The sequence below is a fragment of the Centruroides vittatus genome, unplaced genomic scaffold (genome assembly GCF_030686945.1).
Source record: "Centruroides vittatus isolate TY-2023 unplaced genomic scaffold, ASM3068694v2 contig_620, whole genome shotgun sequence".
In the NCBI taxonomy this organism is placed as follows: domain Eukaryota; kingdom Metazoa; phylum Arthropoda; class Arachnida; order Scorpiones; family Buthidae; genus Centruroides; species Centruroides vittatus.
In genome coordinates this window covers 897,334-911,525 of record NW_027122381.1, presented here as the reverse complement: position 1 = coordinate 911,525, position 14,192 = coordinate 897,334, and the positions used below count along the sequence as shown (strand labels likewise).

Here is a 14,192-nt window from a genome sequence, read left to right as displayed (position 1 = left end):
ATCATTAGTAATGTAATATAACCTAATGAAATTTTCAATTATTTAGGCTATTGGTATAAAAGTAAGTGTTAAATTGAATAAAATTTAATGTAAAAAGATGTTAAAAAAGAATCAAATGCATAAAAATTTAATATAAATATTTAATTTTGATGATAATATACAAATAAATTTTTGACAGGTTATATTTATAATGTATGAATATAGTTGAATCACTGGATAAATATTGCACCTTTTAAGAATATGACATTTAAGAACATTGCTAAAGTGTCCAAAATGTTACTGTGCAGTGAAAATTTGATATGACATTAAAATTATACATAGGGCATTGCATGCAAGACCTATAAGTTGTATGTTCTGCATTTCCACTTTGCAGTAGATGGTGTTACTGCTTGCTCACAATGTTCCGGTTTTTGGTAGACTTCTTTGCCGATTGCATAATCTCCCACGGAATCCGGACCGCTAGGTCTCCGGACCTCGCTCCTCGGATTTTGGAACTCTCGGGGACATTTCCAGTGTTTACAATAGAAGAAACTGCAGTGTTGTGCATAAAATGTCTTTTATTGAAACTTTACTTAAACCTTTTCCACTACATGGTAACTTTTTGGACACCCTGTATTTGAATTAATATTTTTATTCACATTGCAAATTGTGTTTTATTCTGGAGTAGTTTTCTATTTAAATATTTTTATGCAACATTTAAACAGAAAAATAAGTTATATTTCTAATTCTGCGGGATTTTTGAATCAGAAATGTAACAATTCTGGAAACCGTTTTGGGTTTTGTCTTTTTTTTTCTGAAGGAATACAAGAAAATTCTTATAATCAAATTCTTTATATGATAATGACATTTTATTTCATTTACTTTTAGTAAAATTTAAATGTTGTTTTTAATAAGATTTATCATTAGTGCAGTAAAACATTATATTCACTAGAAAAAGTAAATTTAATCAAATTATAAATAATTATATGTGAATTTAGGTAAAGAAGAAATTAAGAAAGAAAGCGAAGATCAGTTTGAAGTGCCAATGAAAAAAACCGAAGAGAAAGAAATCGGTATAATTACTACTGATAAAACTACTGAACTACTTGAGGAACAAACAATAGATACATATGCTTCTCCTTTAGTTAAAGAGTTCCAGGAAGAAGAAAAATCTGAAAAATTTCAAAAAGACAAAATAAGTGATATTTCAATCTCCCAGTCATCTAAAGTAGAACAATATTTAGAATCTAGAACTTCTGAGGAATATAATATTGACTTGGATACTGAAATATTAAGTAAAGAAGAGAAAGATTCTTCTGAAGTAGTAAAATCTCTCTCTGAGATAGAAGATAAATTTATCGAATCCCTGCGTGTAACAGAAGAAATTGAAATCCCAGAACCTATTCCAGATCTTACGGTGAAAGAAACTACAGTCGAAGAAGTGCCGGAAGAAAAAATAACCGAAAAGCAATCCATTACAGAAATTTTGGATAGTTCCGATTACGAAATTAAATCAGAAATTGTAACAATAACAGAACAATGCTCCACAAAAGATATAATTCACGATGCAAAATTTGATGATGATTCAAAAAAACTAAAAGAAGAAAAGGCAAAGATTGTGGAATTCATTGAACCATTGTCTGAGATTAAGAAGACAGAAGAAATTCAATATTCAAAATCTTTGCCATCAGAAGTTATAGACAAAACTGAACTTCTTTCTGATGATGGAAAGAAGAAATCAGTTGAAGAATTAATTCATTCTAAATCTGAAATGAAAGAAACACTTATTAAAGAAACTGGAGCTACTGAAAGCACTCTTTTATCATATGATGTTAAAACTGAAATATCTAAATTACAAGAAGAAGAATCTGTTATAGAATCAATACCTGATATTACAATACCTGAGTCTGCACCATGTATTACAAAGCAGGAAAATTTTGAGGATATAAAGAAACAAGATGAACAAAAAGAGGAGACTGCTGTAATTGATGACATTATGCCAGAATCTACTCAACATGAATTTATTGATGTGTCAGATTTAGAGGATATTGAACCAGAATTAGAAATTAAAGCTCAACCTATTGTTACAACACCTGTGATTGAAAGAAAACTCAAAACAGATAGGACACAAAGGAAAACACACATAAGTGTTGCTGATGTAACAGAAAAATATGCTGATACAGAAGTAAAACACACTGAACCAATTATATTTGAACCTAGTGATGATGATAAAGAATCTTTTGGTATTGAATGCCATCATTCAACACCTGATTTTAGACAAATGACTGATATAGATTTGGAAGCTATATTAGAAGGTAGTTTAAAAACTTTTTAAGTATATAATATTATATATTTCTTTCCATATTTTAATTTTAAATTAATTTAATGCAATAATTATTCTGTTTAAACTGCTCATTTTTAAATGTTACTTCACTTTCATATTTAAAATTAACATATTTTCAGAAATATTCAGTCTGAAGATTTTGTTTTATCAATAACAGTTTTCATTCTTTTATCAGAAAAGAGTTTGAATGAAAGACACTAAAAGTTATTCTAATTGACAAATTTTGAGTGAAAAAATCTATTTTAATCAGGTTGTCATTAAGTTTAAAATTTTTAAATTTATAAATATGAAACTTAATGTTCATTTCAGGGGTGTAACTGGGGTGCAAGTAGGAAATATTCCCTGGATAAGAGGGGTTCTAAGAGGAGAATATGGGTATTGTAGTTATTTAAATTTAGAAAATCATTTGAAAAATAAATCAAGGAATAATTTATCAGAGTCAGGTAAGGAGATGCTCAAATGAAAGCGGTGTGTAAAAGGGAAGGTAGTCTAGTGGCAGCACAGACCAATTCGTCGTGTTTCCTCAACATTCCGAACCTTCGGACCAACAGAGGCAGTGCCAAGATTTTATTTTGTTGTGAGTGACAGAGTGCCTAGTTGCATCCCTGTTCATCTGAAATAAGAAATTATAAACATCATTTATCACTTTTAGAACAATACAAATTGCATATATTTGAAACAGTTTGTAGACTTATAAATTATTGATAGTGTAGAATAAATCATTTCTGTATTGAGTCTGCTATCAGTTTCATTCAGTAACAATTTCAAAACAGTCCTCTTATTATAAGATTAAATAAATAGATCAAGCCTAAAATAGAAGTCAAAAATACTGATATGTTGTTGCTATTTATTTTGGAATCTTTGGTAATAACACATTAAATAAGCATTAATTCAGCATTAATATGCACTTCTTTATAATTGTAAAATATACACACAAATACTTTCAATAATGTATTGTTGTCTTTACAGGCAAGAATTTTCTGTATAATAGAATATCAAACAGAAATTCTTTTAAAATAAAAGAAAAAATTTTCAACTTATCTTGTTAAAAAAATTTTTCCTTACATGCTTGAAAAACAAACTATTACACTCAACAACCTTTTAAACAGCCAAACAATTTTGGTCTTATTAAATCGAAAATATTTGTGATTAACTACTTTAAATTAGACCTTTTTTGGACATCATTATTATTCTACAAGATAGCTGCATCAGGACTAAAGTATACCACAAACCCTCCTACAATCCACTATATATTCCTTGGTTTTCTCATTATCCTTAGCAATATAAACTTGGTCTTTAGGGCTTTGATCCAATGAGTGTGTGCACACGTGCACACACCCAGACTTGTTAAAAAATTTTCTATTGGTTTTATATGAAAATTTAGACCCAATAGAACTTATTGATCCAATAGGATCTACTGGGTCTAACTTTCCATGTAAAACCAATAGGATCGATCGGTCGAATAGTCTCTGTTCGACCAATAAATTCAATTGGTTTTACACAGATATTTTGACCCAATAGTCAGAGATCCACTATGTCACAAAACCAATAAGCCAGCATAAAAGGAACCACTCACTTTGAGAAGCAAGTATTTTTGTCCGTTTTTAAATAACGTGGTAACATATAATGCATCATTAGTTCCTATATACAGAGAAATAGCCTGCAACTACGACACCAAAATGGCCCTCAAAAGGAGCCCATCCATATTTAATCTAATTAGAAATACCAAAAATCCACCAACTTGGCAATATTCGCTAGGGGTGTATTTCATTCCTCTTACAGATAAGAGATCCAATGAAGAATTAGAATACAAAGGAGCCACACGTTGGCACATTACCACCCATCTAAAAGAACACTGAGCTGCCATATCAAAAGGCCTATTAATCACCACCCTGTCAACATATGCAGGACCTTGATGTGAATGTCCATTTTGATTGTGCCAAAATCATACATAGAAAAGCAGATAGATCACATATCAGATATCTGGAGTTAATGGAGATCCACAGAGCAGCCATGATCCAGCCCAAAAACATGCAATTCAAATTTTACAACACCAGTCTGAGGATGTCTTTTTAAAAATAGACAAAAACATTCACTTGTCAAAGTGATTAGTTGTTTTATGCTAGTTCATTGGTTTTGTGATGTAGTGGATCTTGGATTAATATTAACCGGTATTGGAGTATTGTTTTTATTGACCCAATAGATATATTTGATCTAAACTTACACATAAAATTATTTTTATTGAGTCTGAATTACAAACTAGAATTATCCATCTAATTCATTATTTTTAATAATGAACACTTCATTGAAATAATAGATTGCTTTTTTTAAAGGTTATTTTGTTTGTAACACAATAAACAACTTCTTCTAATAACACTGTAGTGCATAACACAGAGAGACAGGCTAAAACCTTTCACAGTGTTGTATACAATAGAGAACCTATACGATAGTTCTCAACCCGAAGAAGGTCTTGGTGGAGGCCGAAAACGTTAGTTGGTTCTCTATCATATACAACACTGTGAAAGGTTTTAGTCTGTCTCTCTGTGTTATTTTGTTACATGGAAGATTAATAGCACCCAATTATGATGGCACATACAAGTGACAGTGTAAGAAATTTTCATTTCATAGTTTTCTTACATCTTAATTAAAATTATACCTCAGTTTTACTAATTTTCTGATCTCAGGAATTTTTCTGTCAAAACCAATCTCTAAATAAACAAAAATGTTTAATTGTGATCATTTCAAATATTAAAAGTTTTAGATAAACATTACACAGAAATGAAATATAGTACATTAAGTTTAATAATCAACATGGAAAATCATCTTTAAAATCTATTTTAAAGATGCTTTGATTATAACTTTCTTTTGAAAACACATTACTGAATTAAGGAAACATAATTATAAGTTCATCATAGCATATACAGATTAATGTCACATAAAAAATTCACTTTTATTTTGCCAATCTGCAAATATTTTAATTGTTATAGTCATCCCAATAAAAATTAGTTGTGAAGTTATATTGACTTTCAGTGACCAATAGTATATATACCAGAAAATTATTTTATTGGTGTCTATTGGTTTAAAACATGAAAAACATTCTGTGTGAAAAGAAATTAAAGCTTCAATTAAGGCTAAAAATGCTAAAATGTTATATTGGGTCCACTTTGCTCTACGGATATGAGACATGGACACTACAGAAAGGTATGGAGAGGAAAATTGAAACCTTTGAGATGTGGGCAATCAGAAGAATGTTGAAGATCAAGTGGACAAGCAGGACCACTAATGAAACAGTTTTACAGATGGGAGGTACAAAAAGAGAATTAATAAATATAATTAAGAAGAGAAAATTAGCATACTGTGGACACACATTGAGAGGGAAAAAAAATGAAATCCCCAAACTCGCATTAGAAGGCAAAATTGATGGAAAGGATCAAGGGGAAGAAGAAAACAGGGCTGAATGGATGACCTCAAGGAATGGACAGGACTGGATACAGAAGAAATTATTAATAAAAGTCACAAAAGAGAACAGTGATATTTACTGGTCTCCAACCTCCCTTAGGAGAAGGCACGGACAGAAGAAGAAGATTGGTTGAAATAATTTATTCCCCTAGAATATCAATAGAAATGCTTATTGGTTTCTATTGTTTTTAACAGGAAGACATTTAGGGTAGATTGGAAGAATGGGAATACATCAAAACACTAGCAATATAGATGTAGTTTGGATATAATCCTAAGTCTATATAAGCTCTTATTGGAAGGTTTGTTCTTCTAAACAGCCAGATACAATGGATACCTCAAAAAAACCATTATACCATAATTGAGTACTTTTAACCTCGCATAACATCTTTAAAGAAATAGTGAAAGCCATTGACAAGAGAAATATTTATAAAAGATCTTCCATTGTTTACAAAATACTCCATAATGACAAGAACCTTCCAGACCAATTGAGTATCCCTGGAGTATACTTCATTCCCATCATTGATCAGAAAACATCTCATAATTCAGTATACGTTGGTGCAACATCTAGATTTCTCAGAACCCACTTGAAGGAGCGTGAATACACCATACAAGAACCTCTACCTGACATGGCATTGTCAGCTTACACACTTGATGGTTTAGTTAGTGTACGGTACATCGAAACCAGGCCAGGATCACGAAGACTGTTAGAAATAAACATCTCCTATGGCATGCAGAAACCTTGAAAATATATAAATCAATATATCAAGGTCTAAGTATTAACTATAAAGATCCCAACACACTATCAACCATTTTGAGGGAATGGTTCAAAATTAATACTGTGTAACTTTCAAGGACATTTTTTATTATAGTTATTTGTTACTTTTGTTCTACATCACCTATGTGGGTGATTTTTATATACATTTTATAACTTACTTTTATTTATTTTCATTATTTTATGGTATTTTATTTTGGTTCAATTTAAAATGTTTGGTGTTCTCTAAACTTGTATTCTTTTTCTTGTTTTTAATCATTGAATTTATAAATTTGATAGAATTCTTCTTAACCTGAAGACAGCCTTTTAATAAGATCAAAAATGTTTTATTAAATATTGTTTTGTTGCTTAAAAGGTTGTCGAGTGTATTAATTGCTTTCTATATTTTACAGTCATCTTTTTAACAAACTTTTTAATGAAAAAGTTTGTTTATTGAGCATATGAAGAAAAAAATTTATAAATTTATGTTCTCTTATTTAAAGGAATTTCTATTTGATATTCCATTATACAGAAAATTCTTGTATGACAAAGACAATAATACATTGTTGAAAGTACTTACATTTATATTTTATATTTATAAAAAAAAAGCTGTTAATGCTGAAAGACAATTTATTTAATGTGCTATCTTTGTAACTTGGCATGAAATGTATTTAATAACTTTCTTAATCTGTCTTCTGAATCTACATAAAAACAATATAACATTTATATTAGAAAAATCCTTGAAAAGACTATGTTCCTTATGTATAAGACTTATCAGCAGTTTTATGTAATAATCAGTTTAGTTCGAGCTAAAAAAAAACAGGAAATAAAATCGATTAGATGTTTCAGGTCAAGGCAGTTTGACAAGCATTACGTTTATAGATTTTTGACTTTTTAATTCCAGAATTCATTTGGATTACTGCCCAGAGCATAAATTCTTTTTTTCAATGTTTTTAAATCTTTTTTATTTATACATCAGTATAAGCCACCAGCATTGTCAGAAATTCTTCTGTTACTCCCAGAGAATATCTATTCTAATAGAAGTATCAATTGATTTCATTTGACACACTCAAATGATCCAAAAAGGTATGAATGAATATGAGATTATATTAATGAACTTGCCAGTAGGACTTTTCAAATCAATTAACTTATGACATTTAAAATTATGATAAATGATTTTAATTGATCTGTAAGCTTTAGAAATATTTCAAATAACTTGACTAACTTTATATCATTTGATATCTATAAATGCTGATTAGAAGCAACTGAAATAATTTTAAATATGGTACTATATATATATATATAGTACCATATTTTAATAATATATATTATTTCAAAATAATTTTATATTTTGAACATTTTTTTCCTGGAGGTAAAAAGAACTACACATTAAGTTAGAAAATTTTACTTTAATTTCATAATCTAAAATACTCATTTAAACCAAATTGAATCACTCGAAATACTGTCAGTTGACATTTCAAGTGAATATTAATGTTAAATGAAATCAATCGTTGATATCTGATCAACAATTGATGTGAAATATTAATTTATTATTTCAGTTTAAAATATTCATTCGACACAATTCAAGTTAAATGATATCAGCTGACAATATTTCAAATGATATTATTTGGCTTAATTTAACATCGTTCGACGTCACTTCAATTATCTCGCTCGAATTCATTTTAATTTAAATGAATCCGGTTGTGCTATTTCAAATGATATCAATTGATATTTTTAGTAAGACAGACCCAATTTTTATTTGATTGCCACTTCCTGCCATTTAATTTCAACATCCTTCTGTAATGCATGTTCTGTTTAATGCCATACTTAAAGGTTCTTTTCTGTAGCTAGTCTTGAAACCGTTTTAATACTTCTGTTTGTTCTACATACATAGCTTTCTATTGATCCATTGTCTTATTATGATAGGAATACTATAAATGACTTAAGCATATTCAACCAAATTATTTTCAGGTTATAATAAGAATTGATTATACTAAAGAATTTGGTCTAAGGTAGGTGGTTGTATCTTCTACTTAAAAATCAGGTTTATGGATTATTGTTTATAAGTGACTATCTTATTTTAATAATGATCAATTTAATAATTAGAAATTAAACTTATTACATAATTTAGAAAGTTTTGAAATGTCAAAAATAACCCAATTGTTTAGGATCAAACTGATTATGAAATTCAAGCTTTGGTTATATTATATGGATACTGTAAACATCTACCAAGTTATGGTCTTTCTTATTTTTCATTTATGATCCTGTCAAAGATATTTCTGGCTTTCTTCTAGATTACAGTGATCTCTATGGGTAGTTCATTCTTCAAGCTGATGTCTGCATTCTTCTCATTAAGATTTTTTGCATAGTTCTTTATATTCTCTTCCTGATCTTTCTTAATCTTTCTTGATATATTTATCTTTATAAGATGCTTATATTTGAACTCTCTAATTTTTTCATTGATTTGCTCAATATCTGTTTTACACTATATACTTTTTCCTTTTCGTAAAACAACCCTAAACATTTATGCTTTTTATGCATATCATACATTTACTTTTGCACATTATCGATAGTATAGAATGTCTCTTTGGAAACATTTACATACTGATAGATTTACTATTAACAGAAAAAAAAACTAAGTAATGTGTTTCTTTTCCACTAATTTGTTTAACTTTAACTATACTGTAGATCAGCGATTTCCAACTTGGGGTACACAAAATAACAGTCTTATAATCAGAAATACTGGACTCTCCAGACACTTGGAGGTTGTTTGTGTTTGCCAAAATGCATAAACCGACCCCTTCACTTAGACTGGTTCTTGATAAAGCTAGGTCTCCAACGAGGCTACTCGAGAAGGCTATTCACAACATCACCTCTGACCGTTTGAAAGGTTACATGTTTTCTATCAACAAGTCCACTGATTTGGTTGATATTTTATAGCAAGTTGAGGTAGGTAGCGATCCCCACATCACAGTTTTTGAATTCGTATCCCTTTTCCCTTCGATTCATCTGCAACCATGCTTCTTGTGCACTTCAAGACCTTCCTCTTAGCGAGAAGGGAGCACATCGGCATCATAAGCAGATTTTGGAGCTAGCACACCTCATGTGCTACACCTTGATTTTTCAGTTTAATAACATCACTTACTTACAAAAACGGGGCAGACCCCTATCGGGGAACCTTTGTGAGTGCAACAGTTAGAAGACAAGGTATTACCCAAGTTTTTACCGAGCATCGTTGTTTATAAAAGATATGTTGATGACCTGCTTATCCTTTGGAAGACTAAACCAAATGTCAGAGTTTTTTTATCGTGCACGAATAACAATGCGTAGAGTTTTACCCTTAAACTAGATCAATTTAAATATCAATTTCTTTAAAGAAACTTTTCTTTTCTTAACCCTTTCCCGGCCAGGGTACCGATCTATCGTTACCCTAATTGTTTCGCAAAACGGCCAGGGTACCGATTCATCGTTACCCTGATAAAAATCGATTTTTATAAAATTTATCGACAACAGACGTCAGCACTTGACGGTATCATCTTGTTTATCGTCTGTTTCACATATTTTTGTCCAGGTGGTGTTTTGTCGACTTAAAAAATTTTAATTATCGATGGTTTTTTCTTAATTTTTCATTTTCTGATTATTTTTTATTTTATTTTTAGCATATTTATGCAATAATATTACAATAATAAGTTCATTAATGCTATAATAAATTTATTCAGCTATAATATGTTAATGCATCATAAATATTTAAGTTATGACCTTCAGTTCTGATATTTTACATATTTTTTTAATTTTTAGTTTTTAATTATTATTTAAATCTAAAATATTCGAAAATGTTACATCTATTGCTACTGGTAATCATATGTTCATTCCGAAAATAAATAATCTTGTTTGATATAAAATGAATAAAGTATATTAGTTCATTATATTAGTTGAAAGCAGAATAAAGTTCAGATTTTAAACAAATGTTTGATATAATGTGCGATAATTTTACAACGAATGAAACATACATGCATAAATGTTATATCAAATCGTACAGAACAATATTGTACCGTCGTATTGGCTCAGTGACAATAAGAATGAAGTAACCAGGCAATGTTAATTTTGACAAATAGTAACAAATTTTTAAGTCTGAATGTCAGTTATCATATATATATTATTTTTTTTCTTATAAATTTTTCAAACAAACTTTATTGAAATATGTCGTATTTAAAACTAACTATATTGATAAATATATGTGATTTTTTTCATATGAATAAAATAATAATTTAATTTTTAGTGAATTTTTAAAATAATATTGCCTGATTCACCTATTTTGACCTTGGCCGTTTTACAAAATAAGGGGGCGTGGCAAACGGCAGGCTAAGGGTTAAAAATTAATTGATTTAACTTCACAGTTAGTTTAGTTTAACCGTTATTTTGTCTGTACCGCATTTTATCAGAGACAAAGACTATTGGGTTTTATCCTCATCATTCTTTATTCCACTAAAACCCAATAGTCTTTGTCTCTGATAAAATGCAGTACAGACAAAATAACGGTTAAACTAACTGTGAAGTTAAATCAATTAATTTTTAAGAAAAGAAAAGTTTCTTTAAAGAAATTGATATTTAAACAATATAAAAAACTGCAGCATTGATATCTAATACTTATAGTAGATCAATTTAGTAACTCTAACACCCATTTCTTAGATGTCAACATGCATCTCTTTGGGGGCAAAATAGAAATGAGCATTTATTACAAACCAGGCCACATTCCACTATTTATCCCTGCAAACTCATCTAACCCCTTTCCCCCTTTTCATATAAAATTGCAGCCTTCCGGGCCCTAACCAGACAGACCTTTACTCATCACAACAACAGGCACGACACTCTGCTAGAGCTTCAACGTGTAGAAAATATAGCTGTTGAACACTGCTACAAAAGAGGCATGGTTCACAGTTTGGCCCACGCCTACTCCAACCAACTTCCCCCATGCAGCGTTTCTAATGCCCTGTCTACATCTAACAGTAGCCAGCAGCCCATTACAGGCTATAGGCACACAGTCGTCCAGTTCAATCAACATTTGAACACCTTATACAGGAAGATTGCAAACCAGAATGGCATGGAGATCGTGTACAGGAGATCCGGCACAATTTACAAGCTGCTTCGCAACACAAAAGATAAAATAGATCTTAGCAGAGCCCCAGGGGTTTACTCCATTCCCCTCAGGGATGATAGGTTCCAAAGGGACTTAATTTATATTGGCTGGACCATATGTTCAATTCAAAAAAGGATACGTGAACATCAATCCGACCTTACAAACAACAGGCACACCACTGCCTTCTTGGCGTACGCCACCAACCCGGAAGTTTGGGCAGACTTCCAGAACACCAAATTAATTAGACAGGCCTTTCAAATAGATCATATTCGTCACCTGGAGGCCTTGAAGATTTATAAAGCCAACTTAAGAGGCAACTGTATTGACTTTAAAGACAGTTAGACTATCGCGCATGCATGGAGACACCTGTTCAAGGAATTCGAACGGAACCAGGCAGAAGGGTGAAATGTGATATATACAATGTTTAAAATCGAACAGCATCGTTTTAATGGTCCAAGTAGGAAGCCAGTTTAGTTCAGCACCTGAAGCAAGCCTTGGTGAAGGCCAAAAACATTCAGCAGTTTTGTTTAGTTCAATACTGGTAGTTCAATATTGTTTGTGACAGTTCATTGGGGTACACACTTGGTGGTCTAGAAATATGCAAATAATAATAATAATAATAATAATAATAATAATAATAATAATAATAAATTTAGTTAATACGCTCTCACTTATATTTCAGGAAACACTCACTAAATATACAGGTACAGATCCCACACAAAGACCACGAATACCAAAAATCAACACGTCAAAGAAAGTAGGAAAAACACTAAATTATGTAAACACTCACTTACTACCACACTACATTCATTCAATTTCTACACTTGCAGACATTCATACATTAGTTTATGCTGGGGCAGTCACAGTAGTGACACAACATGGACTGAAAGTACAATCACAGACAAATACACAGAAAACACAATTCTATCACAAACCTGCCTGGCAGAGAAGAATAGAAACACAAATAAATGACATTAGACAGCAATTAGGCAGGCTGACACAATACACTAAAAACAACATAACACCCAAATTAAGGAAACAGCTCAAAAACATTTTCAAGAAAATAAAAACACACACAAAACACGAACATCACAACACATGCATTACAGAATACATTGATACACTAAAACAAAAACTTGCTGCCAAAGCACGTAGACTCAAACGATACAAAACATGTACACTACGAAAACAACAAAATAAATTATTTACAAACAATGAAAAACTCTTTTACAGACAAATTAATAACAAAGCAAACACTGATACACAGCACAGTGGCTCACCAACAGAAGAAGAACTCACAACATATTGGTCTTCTCTTTGGTCCAGTGCTGTCACGCACAATGCCGATGCAGGCTGGATCGAGGAGGAGAACAGAAACTTGCACAACATACCAACTATGCCCTGTGCTGAAATAAACATACATGATTTCCAATACACTGTTAACAGAACACACAACTGGAAGACACCTGGTGTAGACAACATTCACAATTTCTGGTACAAAAAGTTCACATCACTGCACCAGGAACTAGCTAAACACCTAACACACATCATCATCAATCCACAAGACATGCCAAATTTTCTTACTCAGGGCATCACCTACATGAAACCTAAAAACAACAATACCACAGACCCCACACAATACAGACCAATTACATGTCTTCCAACACTGTACAAATTATTGACATCCTGTATTGCAAACAAAATATACAAACATGTTGAAGAACACGACATTCTAACAGAACAACAAAAAGGTTGTCGTAGAAACCACAGGGGATGCAAAGAACAGTTACTCATAGATTCAGTCATTCTACGGCAAGCACACAGACAACACAGAAACATACACATGGCATATGTAGACTACAGAAAAGCATTCGACAGTGTTCCACACAGTTGGCTGCTACATATCCTACACATGTACAAAATACATCCATCACTCATTGCATTCTTTCAAAACACTATGCAGCACTGGAGAACAACACTACATCTGAGGGTTAGTAACACTTCCATACAAACAAACCAAATTTTTATTAGGCGAGGAATTTTTCAAGGAGATTCCTTGAGTCCTCTCTGGTTCTGCCTAGCCTTGAATCCATTATCCAACTTGTTAAACAACACGCAATATGGTTACAATATCAGACACAAAAAAACAACACAGTTTACACTGTCACATCTCATGTACATGGATGACATAAAACTTTATGCATCCACACAAAAACAACTTCATCAACTCCTACAAATCACACATTCATACACCAAGGACATACAAATGAAATTTGGCCTAGATAAATGCAAAACACTTCACATAGAAAAAGGAATCCTGAAGAAAGAAGATTTTGCACTTGGAAATGGAGACATTATTGAATCCATGGAAGAGGGTGAGCTCTACAAGTATTTAGGATTCCAACAGGCCAAACTAACAGAACATGCACAAATAAAGCAAAGATTAATTAAAGAATACCAAAGTAGGTTAAATGCTATTCTCAGAACACAGTTAAATGCAAAACACACAGTTAAAGCAATAA

The 14,192-nt window shown here is 31.3% G+C and overlaps 1 protein-coding gene across 19 annotated transcripts in view; it reads left to right on the top strand.

Moving 5' to 3' along the window:
* LOC136979409 (ankyrin-2-like) overlaps positions 1-14,192 on the top strand; it is a 376,384-nt gene that overhangs the window by 314,725 nt on the left and 47,467 nt on the right. For all 19 annotated transcript variants that reach the window (XM_067275362.1, XM_067275361.1, XM_067275359.1 and 16 more), the window contains one exon: positions 978-2,294. In XM_067275362.1, coding sequence (XP_067131463.1) covers positions 978-2,294 — 1,317 coding nt within the window. The remainder of the gene's footprint in view (positions 1-977; positions 2,295-14,192) is intronic.